Genomic DNA, 17,312 nt, shown 5'->3' on the forward strand with positions numbered 1-17,312 from the left:
AAAATTAAACGCTTTCACAAATTAAATAGCACAAAATGGACAGTATTCAGGTTTAAAACGTTGTATAGTGGACACAACCTACAATATCAGCTGATTCTCTCTCAATGAACCAATCAACATGAGGAACAGGACAACAAGCTCAATCAGCCAATAGCACGCTGTTATTCCATATGAGATATAACATTATATTTTTTACTGTTTTCTTTTTCTTCTTAGGCTAGAAAATGGCTATTTCATCATGAAAAAAAATGTCAAATACTTAAAAAAAACATCACTGTCATTTCAAGTAAAAGGCACAAATCTAAGTAGATCTGCGTGAGTTCAGGTCAGATTTAATATCTGAGTATCGGGTTACGAAGCGACTATCGAATCACAATGTGCGGATAAATCCAAGCCTCCCGGCAAATACGTTTCGAATTTCCCCGCGATATTTCCAGCGGATTGAATATAACCTATTTCTTTTTTTCCTTAGAGCTGCATGCGGTGAACAGCGTCCCAATTTTGTCAACAAGGAACACGACCTGTCCCTCCGGTGTCTACAATCAGAGACTCAGTCACGTCCCATCGGGTCAGCAAGGTGCGAGTGAGAGCGACCCCGTCGGTCCAAATAAATTGTAATCGTATCTGAAAATATATTGGATAGTCTGTCTTGTATCCGTCCAGGTTTTTATGAGTGTAATAAGACGACTGGTTGTCCTCGCCTGCTGCACTACTCTGCATCCTTACATCTGGTGGACATGCTCCCTCCAACACAGCGAGCACCCGCAGAGGACACACACAGCCTCTCCTCAGACGAAGGGTGGGTCAAACACACACACACACACACACCTCAGATTGGTAGCAGGGGATATAAATGAATATTGTATTTTCACGACTATAAGGCGCACATAAAAGTCTGAGATTTTCTTGAAAATGTGCGGCACGCCCTATAGTGCAGTGCGCCCTGTGTGTGTTGTTGTTGTTGTAAGGCGGACGTAGCAAAGAACACCATGTGAACGTTAAAGGGGGAAGTGTGGGAGTTGATAGTACATAAAAGAACGCGTATGTGCGTTATGCAGAACATGGTTGTTTTAACAACCCTGAAAATGGCAAAGAGACACGCTTATGAAGCACAGTTTAAACTGAATGCCATCAGCTAACCGGAGAAACATGGAAATCGAGCAGCCGCGAGAGAATTGAAGATTAATGAATCCATTAATGATTGCTGTATATGGGTGTGAACCGGCCGTTCAAGTAAGGCTGCGAGCAGCGTGGGAGTCATATATGACCGGTTTAGCTAAGAGTGGAAGGCAACGCCGGGCGAGTTACGCCCCAATTTGCTAATGGATTGTAGATGCTCGGGCTAACGTGTCTGCCGGCACTGCTGTTGGAGCTTTCGCAAAAGCCCGCATCATTTCCGAAGAGCCACGCGGCTCGGAAAGTGACTCCGACAGTGAAGAAAGTGAACCTGGCACGTTTGATGGAGATTTAGCGCAGCTGTTCAAATCAGAAAAAGAGGATGAGGACTTCGATGGGTTCGATTGACGACGATTACTGTTGAAAAAAAATGTGAATACCAAACTCAGTTCAGCTCCCGCTCTATTTTTAAATACACACACTTATATGCTTGTGTGTGTGTTGTTGTAAGGACACCATGAGAACATTAAAGGGGTAAGTGTGGGCGTGGATTGTATATAAAACCCGGGCCCAATAATCAGGTGCGCCTTATGTGTGTGTTAAATACAGTAATGGCACACATTACTGAGACTGCGCCTTTTAGTACGCTGCGCCTTATGGTTGCGAAAATACGGTAGTCGGAGTTGCGCTGCTGGAGGACTATGTAGCAAAGAAGCTAAATTTGAAGAGAGAACTGAGCCTTGCTTTTGCACGATGAATCTTGAAGCGACGTTTGCCTTTTGAGAAATTCCACAAAAATATGAGCGTAAATTCAAGATGCTTCAAAAAAAGCAACGGTCCCGACTCAAATCCTCAGATCGGTTGGAACAAACGGGCGCGGGTGTCAGAACCCAACAGGGAAGACAACCGCCAGGCCTCCGTCGCCATTTCCCCTGCATTATTTAACGTGCATACGGCCTTTGTCAGCTCCAATGCAACCCTTCCGGGGTCTCGTACGGACAATGGCAAAGGGGTCGTCACCTTCCGGTGAAGGGATGGACTATTGCTCGGACAACAGTCCATCCCCTGCAAAACTCACTGAGCATTTGGTCTCGCTCGCCGTTCAGAATCCTATTTCAAAGTGGCTTGACGGGGAACGCTCAGGGAGCGGGCGGGCATTTTTGAGTAGATAAGCATAAAACATTCATCGTCTATACTGCTTATCCTGCTCCCCGGGTCGCGGTGGAGCCGGAGTCTATCCCGATCGCACGTACATCGCAGGGCCTCTGGTTTATTGCACAGACATCATTGTTATTAATGTATTCTGCAACTGACCCGTTGTTGAATCCACACGTGGGGGTTTCTCAACCCACAACTTTTATATCTCCCATCAGATCCAGTCGCTCTACCAAGCTGACGGTGGACCTGGGCTCTCTCCCGTCCCTGACCGCCACTTCCGGTTACCACGTGCAACCGCAAGTTGCGAACTCCGACGCCAGCTGCCCCTCTTACAGCCACCTGTCTACATCGTCTTATACCATGTCGGCGGATGAAGAACACGGCGGCACACTGACAGCGGAGGAAGCGAACCAGTACCTGGAGCTTTGCCCCAAACCTGAGAGATGCAGGTAGGACGACGCTGTTACCGATTTAAGATTCGACACCGAAACTTCACGCGGAGAAACGAGATGTCGCTCTGCAACCGTTGTCTCAACAGTGCTCTGCCCGAGCCGCGTCCGTCGCCGCTCCACCCTTTCCTCCCCACCCCGGGATACCTTTGCAAACCGCCAGCCGCCTCCCACGCGGACGACGACACCGCGTCCGAACTGTCGGCTCCATCGGCGGGTCTTCGGCACGCCCGCCTCCAGAGCACGCCGTCCTCCTGCTGCAGCGAGTGGGACGGCTCGCTGTGGAACACCTGGAGTTCGGTCATGGACGGCAACCTGGCCAGCGCACGTACCAGCCTCATCAGCTCCGTGGACAGCTGCTACACTAATGACAGTACCAACTTCGCCCGCATCCTGGCTGCGGCGGCGGCAGAGTCCATAAGCGGAGCTTCCCTGTCAGGTAAGAATCTATCTTCATGAATGAGCTTTGCAGAAGCAGCGCCCAATGCCTGGATATTATCCTGATGAAAAATGAAAAAACTCACAGTGCTCACAGTCACCGGTATTTGAATTAAACCACCAGCGACGTCAGATGATGAATTACAAAAACATGAAAATGCTGACTCTAATTTCCAGACTATAGGGCGCACCTCAATATAAGCCGCACCGGCGAGCCGATCGCTATCTTGGGCTTCCTCCTGCGCATTAAAACCGTCAGTTGTCTTCTTCGGTGTTGAACGGACTCAGAATTTCCTGGCCATTTCATCGGGCCGATGTGACGAGGATGAATGTTTTAGCGGCGTGAAGCTTGTTAGCCCCCCCCCCCCAAAATCCTTATATTCGCCACATCATTGTTTAAGTGAAAAAAGTCACTCCCTTCCTGGCCATCCCTTCACGTGCAGAAACACAAAGTTGCTTAAAGAAATAAATCTCTCATTTGAAGAAAGTACCTACTGGGTTTCCTCACCGCAGATTATTCTATAGGATAAACATTTAATTCGGAATACATAATGAATCAACTGGTGCCGCCGTAAGGTTAAAAAACACGTCAACAAAAATTAAAGTATGACGCCTGCGAAGCTTCTCAGTCCTCCAGGTCACCGTCCATCATCGTCACAACTTATCACGGCAGATAAGCTTTATTTGGATCCCGGAAGATGCTTCCGATCCCATACTTCTCTCACGTACCCACAAGGTGGAGCCCTCAGTTAAGAAATGACTCCCAGACAAACCTCTAACCATGACGCTGCAGAGACGCAGGAAATGGTCTCCTTCCAGCTCCTCTGTGGGATGAGTGTGTTTCTTTTCACTCACATGCTATTAAACACTTGTGGGTAACGCCTGGAATTCTGCCCAGATATTCATCATTAGTCGCATAGTGGGTATCGGCATATTTTTTTAATAACTGTCAAATCAAAATAGAAGTCCGTTTCTGTAAGGCGGCTTCTCTGCCGCAGAATATCGAGCCCTTGCTCTTCGAGGCGTCTGGAACAGCTGCCACCTGCGGCACCGGCTTTATGAGAGAAATAACTTTCCAACAACAAATGTCTCTCAGAGGACAAAGCCATGAATCCTGTTTGGTGCAATTTCATTGTTTCACGCGGGTCATTCTAACCATCCCGGGCAAACATAAACTTCGTTTTACGAGTTGTTTTGCTGATATTTGTTTGTTTGCATTATGGTGATTGATTTTACTTTTCCCTTCCTATGTGCCCTTAAATATTCTTACTTTAAAAAAAAAAAAAAAATCACTTGTAACCAAGTGCTTTTGTTATGCAGGACAAAAAAAAAAGCAATGGAGATACATCTGAGGGTTATGATGAAATCCAAGGCTACAATACGGCCTGTCAACAAAAATTCAGGATGTAAGGCGTTGTTACACCTGATGCTATAATTCGCTTATATTCAAATCGTGGACAAAGTTATTGAAAGTCTCTGCCCGATTCAAAAGCTGCATAATTTCCGTCTGACAAGCAAATGTTTATCCGAGGCGGCATTTGTTCTTCGATGACAGCCGTGTCAAGGCCAACTCAGCGCTTCGGCTCGTTTTGTGCAAAAGCACCAAAATATCTCAAACGTTACACGTCTAACAAACTGGAATGTTGAGTTACGCAATAGGAAATAATCGCCTCAGTGTGTTGCAATGTTCGGTGGTCATACAATACTGATGCACCGTTAAGCTCTGTGGAGGAGAAACATTCTTTTCAGATAAATGTACTGAGGATGTTGTACTATGCGGAAAAGCATTCCGTAAAACATACTTTGCTTTTAAGATCTTGTTTTAGTACATAAGTGTCGGACAAAAACACAAGTCTAGTAATTTGCCTCTGCAGTCCATCAGCATGGATTTCCCACAAAGCAGCCAAAATTCAGTCAAATGCAGACATTTAAAAACGATGCGCCGACCAGGAGCCCGTTTTCTCGGGTTCAAACGTGACTGGAAACTGCAGCAAATAAGAATTTCCTAGCATCCTTTGCTTACCCGGGCGTTTAACGCAACCGCCTCGAGTTTTTTGCATGTTTGTGGACTTACTGGATCCAATAAGAGCAAAAAAAAAAAAAAAAAGATGCGCTGACATGGTGATTGAAGAACATCCCATGTCTTCATTTTGAGGGATCTCCCTGGTCCATCATCCGTCTGCACCGCGAGCCTGTCGTTAAAATCCTGCAGCAAAAAACACAAACGTGCACCGCCACATCTTACACTTCCACCACCATATTTGTCAGGTCACTTTAGATTTCCCCCTTTTCCTTTCCAAAACTCTGCTGGCCCTCCTTTCTGGCAAACGCTCATGCTAGTTTTGTCTCACCAAAGACTTAAAAAACAGGGATGGAATTCCCATTTGGTTGTTTTTGTATCTCATCAATAAAACATCCAACGCCTCTTCAGTAAAGGTAAGATTTCAGCCATCGTGTACCACTTTCTTCTTGAGAATGTGCAAAATGATTGATTTCACCCATTGGAAAACCTTTCTCTGCGATGCGCCTTCAAGCAAACGAAAATGCCACGGTTGTTTTTGACGATACTTGTCGGCAGACATTTTTGAAACCAAGATCTTTGTGTCGCTCGTGCAAATGGAGCGAAAAATTCAATGATATTGGACTTGCACTTAACAAAAGGCACAAGTGTGTCTTTGTGATAAACCAGCTTCAATACATATATGTATGTTAATAATTTCTTGTGAGTCACTTTTAAAGATGTGAGGGTGAACTGTTAACAAACTGAAGTGCCATTAATCAGTAGTAATTACATGGTTGATTAACAGAAATGTCAAATCTATATTGCTATGATTAAAACAGTACCTTGGGACTCGGGAGTGGGAGGATCTCAGCGCAACAGCAGGATCGACTTACAGAGACACATGAACTGCATTTTAAAGCACTTTACGTGCATAAAGGTAGTGGTGCCAGACAAAGGAAAAACGTATTTTTGTGTCAGTCACTTCCAAAAAATTTGCCTGGTGGGGTGAAAAGGCTTCGTTCAGGGGTTTCAAACTCATTTTTGTTCGATGTCAAGGAGGTCGGACCTGTAAAATCATAGCGTAATTACCTAGAAGTAACGCTCAGTCCAATTTTTTCCTTATAAATTCTACAAATATGTCAATGTAATGAACTGTTTCTTTAAACAATGCATGATGAACAACCTGAGATTCATTAAGTTGATTCATTCATTTTTAGTGCAGTCTTTTTTAACAGTACAGCTGTTTTTTTTTTCTTTTTTACAATACAGTGTGTTGTGTTCTGCATCCAAATTGGCTAAAGGACGGTAAACTGGTGTCAACAATCTCCGGCGCCTTGACTCTGTACAGCTTGCCAAATTTACGGTTTCAAAATGTCTCCAACAATGTCCAAGGTGCCCAAAAGGAAGATTAAGATGTTAACTACCCCAAAAAAAGTTAAACTCCTGGACATGCTGAATGAAGGTAGAAGCTACGCGGCTGTAGGGCGCCATTACGGAATAAACAAATCTTCGGTTCGTTACATAAAGTAGGGAAATGACGGCGATAAGTTTGAACGAGGATGCAAAAAGGGTTTAGATTGTTCGCAACAAGACCGTTGTAAGGATGGCGTCTGCTTTGGCTTTGGGGATTCGTGACAGCGGGAAAAAGAATATTATGCTGGATACCAACGTTATCCGCACAAAAGCTAAAAAGCTCGACGAAAAAGACTCCTGCACCGCAGCCTTCAGTAGAAAAAGACGCGACAGCGAAGCGGAGTCAGGAGGAAGAGGCAAATTGAGAGGAACAGTGAAATACGCGTGAGTCACAATGTGTCCAACCTCGTATTGAATTGACTAGTCAAATTATTATTTAGCCGTACAGCATTTCTAAAAGCTCTCATAGTTATTTGTAAGAAAACGTTTATATTTTTAATTTTTTTAAAATGCTTGGGACTGAAAACCGGTTTTGATCTTTGGCTTTATTCCAGCGTACGGTATTGTATTCTAGAATGATTGTAACAAATAAAGCTGACTACTTTGTGGATTTTGGTGATTTTAGAGACCGAAACGCCCGCAATCAACGAGTGTTTACTCTATTTTTCTCCACGGTGCGTCTCATAGCGGCACTAAAACTTGCTACATCCACACCAAGCATGCATGTTTCTTATTAACCACAACAAACAAATAAGAAGTGGCCTATTTTTCTTGGAACACTCTACACTCGATGTCTACTTCTCTCTTTTTTTGACATCTTGCCGATGAGGGTGTCGCGGCCGCAGAAAAGCAGGTGCGTTTCTAACAATAAGTAAAAATGCTATTTACGGACCCGGAAGCCGTATTGCTGCCATCTGCTGTAAGTTCTGAGTCACATCGTGTTGCAACACTGACTAAAACAATGCACCCCTAGCTGACAACAGAGGGACTTCATTTCTATTTCAAAATACAGTTCATCATTTTTGGGTATTTTTTCAAATTCTAGATTTATTCCGCGGGCCGGATTGGACCCCCGGGTGGGCCGGCACCGGCCCGCGGGCCGTACGTTCGACAACCTCGGCTCGGTCCCTTCTCAGGCAGACATTTTGGGTGCACAACTTGCCAAAATGGGAGCGCAAGAATCGGTTTATAACACCAGCTGTTTTAATTAAAATATCAATATTTTGTTCCAGACAGCGTATAGATAACATATTGATATTTTGTCCCACTCCCATCGACGAGGTGTAGATACAGATGCAATCGGCTATCAGAAGATTGAATCAGTGGGTCTTGTGATTCAATCTGCTGCTCCTCCACAGACGTGGAGTGTCCTTGAACCCCTTAATCACAAGGTTTACTCCGGGCTGATAACAATTATTAGTGAGTCAAGGAGGCTGATATCTGATATTTTCAGACGCTTGTAAGTTGCAGTAAAACTTTTGGAGAGAAAACTATGCAGCAAAACAAAAAGACAATAAATACAGGTAGCAAAAACAGACTTTCTATTCCTCCCATTGTTTTTTTTTTTTTTTTGTACCGCCTGATTTGAAATCAGTAAAAATTAAGAAAACTTGCAGTAATTGCAAAGGCGAAAATGAGCCAATGTGCAAAGCCCGTTGTGTATCTTCTTAATGTCTTATCGTGCGTTTTTCTTTTACGGATGCACATGAAAAAAAGGAGAAAGGAATCTAAAAAACTGCATCCTTTGCTTATTATTTTACGACTTTAAGTAAAGGTATAAATGATGATCTGTTGTTTTGGCCACTAGCGTGTCCAGTGACCTGTAAGTATTTAGAATACTGTTATAAAGCTATAAGCCGCTACTTATTTCACGCGCTTTGACCGCTGCAGCTTCAACGATAATGCGGCTAATTTATGGATTTTTACGGGCCTCATCGCATCTGACCAATGATGTTACCGTGAAATTCCGAGGCCGTTCAATCCCGACCCCGAAAAAGACGAATTTAATGGTTTTTAGCGCGCAGGAGGAAGAAGAAGATAGCCATCGTTTGGAGGAGGACAAAACGGGAGTAGAAAATGGACGGACTTTTCCTTTTCTTATTTCTTATTCATCTTTTTCATCAGCTGTGTTACGGGCGCTGTTTGGGGGGAAAAAAAAAAACAACATTTCCAGTAACTATTTGTGGATGTTAAGCGTTCAATTAAAAATAAAAGAAAAAATGTTTGTGGATAAATATCTCATATTAAAATGTGGACACCTGCAGCTTATAGACAAGCACGGCCTATATATGTGCACATCTTTAATTTGTTTTTAGGCGGTGCGGCTTATATTCAGGTGCGCTCAATAGTCCGTAAATTACGTTACGTTAATATCAATGTACTGTGACGATTCTTGTCTGCAGTTTTGCTGCAATACAAAATAAAAACTAATTGCACATGTAAAAATTCCAAATGTCCATATAAGGTACACTTAAGTTGATGGTTTTATACAGTAAAAGTGGGCTAGAAGAACCCCAAGAAGTACATAAGTAATTGCGCGCCTTCTTCCGCTTTATGCGTACTGTATATTTGGAAAGTATACTTTTGCAATACTTAATAAAGGGAACTTGCAGTGTACTTCGGGTGACCTGAGCGAGGACTACAGGCAGAGCTAATGACAGGAGGGATGTGGAACACAGTGCAATATTCACATTCTCGCATCAATTAGCCGAGCCTGACAGCTCTGAACCGGCGTCAACCCTCCAGCTCAGAATAAATGAGTATTTCCTTGGACAGCTACATTTTCTCAAGTCTTTTTAAATGTGCCGGTGCATTTAAGAATCCAGAGTGTGGATGATCTGATGTGGCAATGTTTGTTGTGGCGCCTGCGACATATTAGAATAGTTTTTTTTTGTTTTTTTTTTGTTTTTTTTTATTTTCGCTGACAGACAGCTGCTTCAAAGAAGTAAAGTCTAAAAGTGTTTTCCCCCAGAGAGTGAGAGGTGCTCGGCAGCCTCGGTGAAATTATTCTGGTTCCTTCTCCAAAGGCACAAACAGGTTTGAGCTCCATAATCCCCCTTCAGTCTGTACTGAAAATGTCAACCTGTCGCCCTCTCCTGTGTTCAGACTTCTCGCCGCCAGCCTCACCTCTCAGCGCTCTGTACCCGTCGCGCCGGGCGGACGCCGACCTCTTCGGGGACGTGGAGCCCGTGTCGTCGTGGGACTGGAACACGTCCTGGGTCGGAGGGACGGAGGCCCAGTACCGAGGCCGATACCCGGGCCGGAGCCCCAAACCCTTCGACGCGTAGAGACGGCGCCGGGGGGGTGGGAGGGGGAAACGAGACCAACTTCAGACGCTTCGCCGAGAAATCCGAACTGCCAGAAAAAGTAGAGGACGGGATCTGCTTTCACTTCTGACTCTGAATAATGCACAAGATAAAGTTCCAGTTTGGATATATAATTGGGTCGCCTCCGCTCGGTTACCTCTGGGCCGTCCCGCTGCCGTGTTGCATCCTTCAAATGACCTCCGTCGAGTTTCTCCAGTCGTTTCCCGGATCCACGTATCCTCTCCTCTCATTAGAGAAGAGCATAATGGGGAAACTTCCCTCGGGACGTTCTCACCCGTCGTTTTGAAAAGGCCAGAAAGACACAAAGACAGCAGAGAGACAGCGAGAAGGCAGTCATTAGGCAGAGGAAACGCAGTTCTGCAGATTTCCCCTCAGCAGATGTTTTGTTTATTGTCCTGTGTTTTTTTCTGGCAGGGTGCGATTTGAGCTGAGGTCATACCAAATACAGCGTAGCGTAGACATTTTGTACAGGCTGAATCGCCCCGACGCTATTTAAAGATCCTTAAACGCCTTCGAAACCGTTTTCCCAGAAGACGCATTCAACTTTCCGACAAGTCTTGTTCACTTCTATTATCGTTTTGAAAACCGTTCCTTTTCATTCTTAGTTCGTGTTAATGATTTTAAAAGGATGTGACAGTGGAAAATTTGTTTTTTTCTGTATTTTTAAATGTTGTTCCACATTTAATTATCTTCTGAAATTCAATTATGAAAAGACCCCTTTATTCAACTAACTGAGGAGTTTATATTTCTAGTGTAGAGTTGGAAGAGCTTAGTCCTATTTTTATATAAATGTACTGTTCGTACTTTCACTAATGACAGTAGGAACTCTTCATTACACTTTTAAAGTTTTATTTTTTTCAAATTATATTACAAGTATTGTTTATGCCACTATGCAAGGACGTGACATTTTGGGATGTGTCCTTGCTGTACTGTGAAATAAAGACCCTCATATTTGCGTCAGACTCTCTGACTGAGGATGAAATTACTTTTATAAAATGGATAGTAACAAAAAAAAAAAAAAACAAAAAAAAAAACAATTTAACGGAAAAGCTCTTGTGGTCTGTAATGTTGTTTTCTGCCACACACTCATCAAAAGTGGGGGAAAAAAAAAAAATACTTTGAAATATCCGAGCCCCGCTGCGGCGCTATTGAATTATGAAGTATCAGACGCTGATTCTGTATTTTTAGCCAGTGTTGGAAGCATTTCTGATACTGACGCTGGAAGAGGAACAACTCATCGTTCAGCTCAACGGGGAAAATGGAGAGCCGCCACAAAGTGACGAGTTATGTAGATTTGGGCCGAATATGATTGAAGCGGCTGCAAAGAAAATGAAAGGCAGATACGGAAGATTGGGGAGCGCAGACACGGCGCAGAATCTATTTATTTGTTTAAAAGGGACAGTGGACATTTACCGTCCCACAGCAGATAGTAATATTTTATCGACAGTCCCTGGGCAGGTGAATCCACGGAAGAGTTATAGCGTCAAATGGCCACGTTCGGAGTCGGAGATAATAAAACACTGCATCTGGAGCAACTCCATTTAAAAGTACTTCATACAAAGACAGAAATATGGTGCTCTGCGCGGAGCGGAATGCGACTTCAAACCGGCAAAAGGTTTGTATTTTTAAATGGGGGTGGACATCAAAAATTTAGACGGCCTCTCAGCGTCGGCGACGTGTCCCACATCTGTTTTTTTTTTTTTGGACCTGCCCGCCGAACCTTTCAGCCCGACGCGGTCTGCAAATGTCATCAGCTATCATGCGAGGAAAGAAAGCGAAGTATCTTCCCATCGGACTTTCCCACAGCGGCCCGGCTCTCTCGGCTGACCTCCGGCCCTTCAGGAGAGGAGGGTGATATTTAGCGCTCATTAGTTTGTCTTGAGCGAGCGCAGCCAACAATGCAGATAAACCTCCAAATAGCCGCTAATTACAAACTGAAAAGAGCATCGGTCAAACCCTTATCTATATTTGTATAGTCAGTCAGAGAGGGGCTTTTGGGTGTACGTGGAACTGCCGTTTGCTCTTGAGAACCTGACGATGTCTGGTGGTCGTGGATTCTTTGAAGAGTGCATTCCTCTGACGTCAGATCCTAAAACGTCCTTTTCGAGCCATGAAACAACACGACTTACCTCGGGGTTCGAGGGTCGCTGCCGTATCGTTTCATCCGCAGAGGATTCCATAGTGGTTGGATCACCTGAACGGTCGGTAAAGGTCACATGATCCTGATCCATTGAAAAACACAAGAGAAAAACGATGAATCGGTCAGATTGGAAGCTTTCCGGATATTACCGGGCGTTCGACTGAAAAAGAGGTGTGACTACGAAACAAAAACTTTGAGGAAATATCATTAAAAACATTTTTTCACAATGTTTTCTCGCGACTGGTGGATTTCTTCCGCGTGAAAGAGCCGAGTCCGATTCGACAAAAGCGTTTTAGCTGAAACTCGCAGCCACCCGGCCGATAAACGATAACGCTTGTTTCGGCGAGTAGGTTTCATATAACTGCAAAGAAACTGCTACACAATTAAACCCATAATTTAATAAATAGTTACAAATTCTATCTGCAGAAACTGCTGGAAGCAAATGTGCAGAAAGTAATCTGCAACGCCTCAAGCGGCAGCGGCAATAATTCTGTCATTGACTGTTTCTCAATAGATCGCTCGATGTTCAATTTTCAAGAATTCTCGCCATGTCTCAGGTACTTCCAGACCGCGCGGCCTTGGCCCCGATATTTCCGCCACCTGGTTTGCGTATCGAGGGAGAAAAAAACCTCATGAAATCTGTATCACATAAACAGTGTGAGCGTGGGTTCCCTCGGATGCTCGCGCATTCCTGGACGCGCATTTCACAAGGCCGACAGCTAATTTCCAGCTGCGCGTAGCCGGAGACCTGCTGAGTAGAGCTGTCACCGGGCGAAATGTGGCCACGTCGAGTTTTCCGCACAAACAGCTTCGGCTGAATAATCCCCGTCTTCTGTCTCGTTGATTACAACGCGGCGTGGCTTTGCAGGATCATCCTCTCTTTGTGTTTCAAAACCAGACCTGAGGTTGTTAAAACAAACAAAACATACGAGGGGTCATTTTTTTTTTTCCTCCTTTTGTGTTTAAGAAAATAAAACATTGAGTAATTAAGCAGCTTTCAGTTCTGGCACGAGTTATCCACCCTACTTGATTGGTGGCTATTTTTAAAGGCTTGCAGACCTGCAATTAGAGAAGAAGTCAAAGTGGGCTAAAACCAAGCCTCAGAGCTTGTCTCCTGCACTCACATCATGTCACATTTACAATAAATATGCACCACAGCAAGTCCTGGATTATATGTGTGTGTGTGTGTGTGTATTTGCATGTGTTGGTACTGGACTGCCACAGGGATTATCCTTCATCTGTCTCCTTCACAAAAGCCATATGTTTGTACACGAAGCCTACAGCTCCTCACTTCAGCAGACCACACACACATATACACAGCAGAGCCTCACACGCTAATGAATCAAGCACTACTGTGCTCGTCTGACTGGTTAACACACACACACACACACGCACGCACGCGCGCACGCGCGCACGCCACCTCCAGGATATGTGCATCACAGATTTTAAGTTTAGTCCAAAATACCAGCTTTGGATAGTATGTCAGGAAACCAACGACCCACGTTAGACATGGCCTGAAACCATACTGGCCACACACACACACACACACACACACGGATGCACATTGACACACACATCCAAGCGGAACATACAAATTTATAGCATGTCCATCCGGTTGTATGTTTTTTTACTCAATGGATAATTACTACTCCAAGACCGGACATAAAATATAGGTTAGTATTATTAGCTGGTTATATTGTGTATCTTTCAGTCCAACATCAGCACACATGACCCTGGACAAACTACAACCCCTATTTTTTTATTTTTTCCGTGACCGCTCAAAATATATACTTGACTGTTAAACCGTTTCGCAGATTTGCAAGATTTTGTTTAAATCCACAAGTTGCCACAGTCCAAAACACCCAGGCATTTATTTTGATCCAATTACTTTATATTGGCATCAGCATTTATGGGATGGGGCTTTATTGATCTGCGGGGGAATGAGGTCAGTTCTTCAGCCGTAAAAAATAATAGGACTCAACAGGGGAACGAAGGCAAAGACAATATGAGAACACAAGAAGAATATAACCTGAGGAGGGATAGATAAGGGGACAGGGTTTATTTTTGAAAGGTCTGGACGTAATATTCACAGCACATTTATTACTTGTTTTCAGTAATTTACTGCAGGTGTGGTAAAGGGCACAACAAAATGTCCAATAAAACTTTTCACATAATAAAATGTTTCTTGTGCATTCTGTAATATTAAATATGGTTGGCTTTCATGCTGTCTTGAGTCTCCGGAACTATTTCATAACGCTATAGTTATTTCCGAAAGAAACGATAATGCGCGAGATGGCGATTTGTGCGGTAAAATGTCGCGTTTTCCGACATTTTGTTTTTACTTTCCCTGTCGTTGATAGAATTTTGCTTTGTTTGTATCGGTTACTCGTGCCCGCTGACACATAGCCGAGCTAAATGCTAAGGTGCTAATCTTTCACCTAAATGGAAATCAATAGCAGCCGCATGTGTGTTGTGTTTCACCGCCGCTGTGTCCGTCGCACAATATTTCACACCTCCTCCTGTGTGCTGTGAGACTGGACTGCGGCCAGCGAGCGACGAGAGTGACCAGTTGCAATTCTTTTTCTTGCATTTTCTGCAAATATATATATAAAAAAAAAAAAAAAAGGGACGCAACCCAAACTCTGATGGATTTATAGCCATGTTCAGAAGCCACATTATCATTTACCTTCTTCACCTGACCCTCGCTGCCTCTGAAACGGCTCTATTCTAGTGTCTGTGTTTGCTTCACATCAGCCAAAAAGCCAGGACCATCCATCTCCTCTGTCAGGGGGCGAATTAACATGGAAATTGGTGTGTTGCGTTTTGAAAAGAGGGACCAGGGTTTAAATGATGCCATCCACTTCCATCCATCCTTCCCTTTCTATGTCTCTCCTCCCCTCTCGAGCCGGCGGCCTCCCCCTCCATCCCCCGATGGGCGTTTTGGCCCCGTCACCGGCCTAATGAATGAGTCAGTGATTTATAGCTCGGGGAGAGAGCACAGAATGGAGGGATTGAGGGACGCCGGAAAGGGTAAGGGGTGTCGGGTCAAACCATAGAAGGTCAGCAATGTAAATCTTCCAATCTTCTAATCTGACATCTTGTGCTCTTGTTTGTTGTTCCGATTCTAAAAGCAGTCTGGTGGGAGGATCGTTGAAAGGCCAGATCGGGACAGAAAGTCCCAAAATAAGCCGGCGAAGTTCCGTTGATTACAACTTTCTGAGAGTTCGGCTTTATCTTTCGTCACAGTTGTTCAAGAATAGTTTCAAATGTGGAATTGCGGGTCCTTCCGGGAGCAAAGCAATTTAATATTTTAATTTGTGAAACCGTAACTTGTCATTAAGGAATGACAAGTCACAAAATGACCCGTTGCCTTCTGTCACTTTAGAAAAAGAAAAGACTCCAGCTGCAGCTAAATCTTCTCGCTGTCGTGACAGAAAAACATCAACCGCCGAAGGCGGCGAGACCGAGGTATAACACGTCAGGAAAGCGCCGAGACCCTGTGGCTGCCCTCACTGGGCCTTCGCCAAATCAGAAACCACAAGATGCAGGAACAGAGAGCAGGAGGAAGACAACAACAAGCAAAAGAGCACCATCACACCGTGTGTTGCCGGCGTTTCGGAGAAACTCCAAAGGATGTTCGACAAACACCGTGTCTTATCGATACATTTCAAACCCCACAACACCCTGAGACAAAAACCGGTGCACCCCAAAGACAGAACACCCGGGTATAAGATGGAGCATGTGGTGTGTGTGCTGAGGATCGCGATGGCGTCTGCACCGGAGAGACCAAACAAGCTCTGCAAAAAACGGACGGCCCAACGCGGCAGACAGCGGTCCACTTACACCTGAAAAACAGGGGCCATTCATTTGAAGACTGCAATGTGCCATCTGCAAGAAGCCATCTTTGTCAAAACAGAGAAAAGCATTTCTGAGAGGAGGGGGGCCTCAGACACAACCTTTCACAAACGTGCAACGCCATACTGGGATCGATACCGAGACGGATTTGCGCACACGGACCGGGACCTTCTACACCAACCAGGCAACCGGGAAAGATTCACCACCAGAACCAGAAGCAGCCCCCGGTAACTTGCGATCCAACGGTGTTCACTCCTTTGTCTAGCTTTACCTTTTCACATTCCGGTCCAGGTAATCCCACAAAAGTTGCTCCTTTGTCCCCGAATGACACCCCCATTAGCATGACAATCCCCTTCGACCCCGGTTTCTGCCGATCGACTCCTCAATTTGCATAGCAAGTCACCATAACCTAGAACCCTGGCAGTTACATTTGGAAACTCCACACAGGTCATTAGGACTGAGGCAGCCTCCGGGATGAGGCGTGAAACGTCTTCAAGTGAAGAAATTCAAGTCCTGCTGCCACGACGAGAAGATTTCGATATGAATTTCATCATGATCCGGAAGACTGGGAACCTTCACAGACATCTTTTCCCTTTAATAACAGGGTTTAATTGCAGAAAAAAGGTTTTCGCTCGGGGCATTTGTCAAAGATTACGAATGATTTCTGACTTCTTCTCAAAAACAACAGGACTTTCTCCCCAGCTCGCAGCCATGAGATAGACTTCCCAATCCAACTTGTTTTAGTTTCGGTCTGTCAGCTTCAATATTAGACTTTAATGTTTCCTGTTTTATTTTGAAAGTTTTGTCCTCGGGTGTATTTTGACTTCCAGTGTCTCTTTCAAGCCGTCATGCTTTTTGATTTTCCTGCTGCTCCTCCATGAACTGTCTCAGGTGTTCCTCTCCTCTCAGACTGTTGCCCCGTTCCTCGTGTTCTTTCATATTCAGAATCTTGGCGCTCACTTTGTTGGATACATTTGTTGGATTTTCTGGTTCGTAGTTTCGCTTTGGATTTGTTTTCGCTTGTGGGTTCAGTCAAATATTTCTCCGTGTCTTTTATGAACCGACCACTCGCGGTACCGGCGTGCCTCAAAGACTGCGTTTGGGACCACTTTCATTTGATGTGTCTTTATTCACAACTGTGGGAAAAAAAAAACAAAAAAAAAACATCTTTTAAACAAATCACTGTTTTTCAAATGATTCGATTTTGATCCTTTTTTCGACATAAATTTTCAGAAAACCCAAAAGATTATCTTCCAACATAATATTTGAAAAACAAAACTTTAAGGCCAGCGTTTATCCCAATTCATGATGATTTCTACAGATTATGCTACCTGCTATCCCAAATGTAGCTTTGAATTCTAACAAAGTTTGTGCCTCAGCTTTAAAAGAAAATATGGATTAAGCCAAAATACCAA

At 44.3% G+C, this 17,312-nt stretch overlaps 1 protein-coding gene across 3 annotated transcripts in view; it reads left to right on the forward strand.

Moving 5' to 3' along the window:
* Window positions 1-10,864, forward strand: part of robo4 (roundabout, axon guidance receptor, homolog 4 (Drosophila)) — a 29,566-nt gene extending 18,702 nt beyond the window's left edge. For all 3 annotated transcript variants that reach the window (XM_086160967.1, XM_086160968.1, XM_086160969.1), the window contains exons 15-19: window positions 473-577; window positions 664-799; window positions 2,490-2,723; window positions 2,813-3,162; window positions 9,682-10,864. In XM_086160967.1, coding sequence (XP_086017093.1) covers window positions 473-577; window positions 664-799; window positions 2,490-2,723; window positions 2,813-3,162; window positions 9,682-9,863 — 1,007 coding nt within the window. In that variant the 3' untranslated portion in view covers window positions 9,864-10,864. The remainder of the gene's footprint in view (window positions 1-472; window positions 578-663; window positions 800-2,489; window positions 2,724-2,812; window positions 3,163-9,681) is intronic.
* The last annotated feature ends 6,448 nt before the right edge of the window (window positions 10,865-17,312 follow it).

This window comes from Fistularia commersonii, chromosome 15 (genome assembly GCF_037954325.1).
Source record: "Fistularia commersonii isolate RoL2024-O1a breed Wild chromosome 15, RoL_Fcom_v1.0, whole genome shotgun sequence".
Classification (NCBI taxonomy): Eukaryota; Metazoa; Chordata; class Actinopteri; order Syngnathiformes; family Fistulariidae; genus Fistularia; species Fistularia commersonii.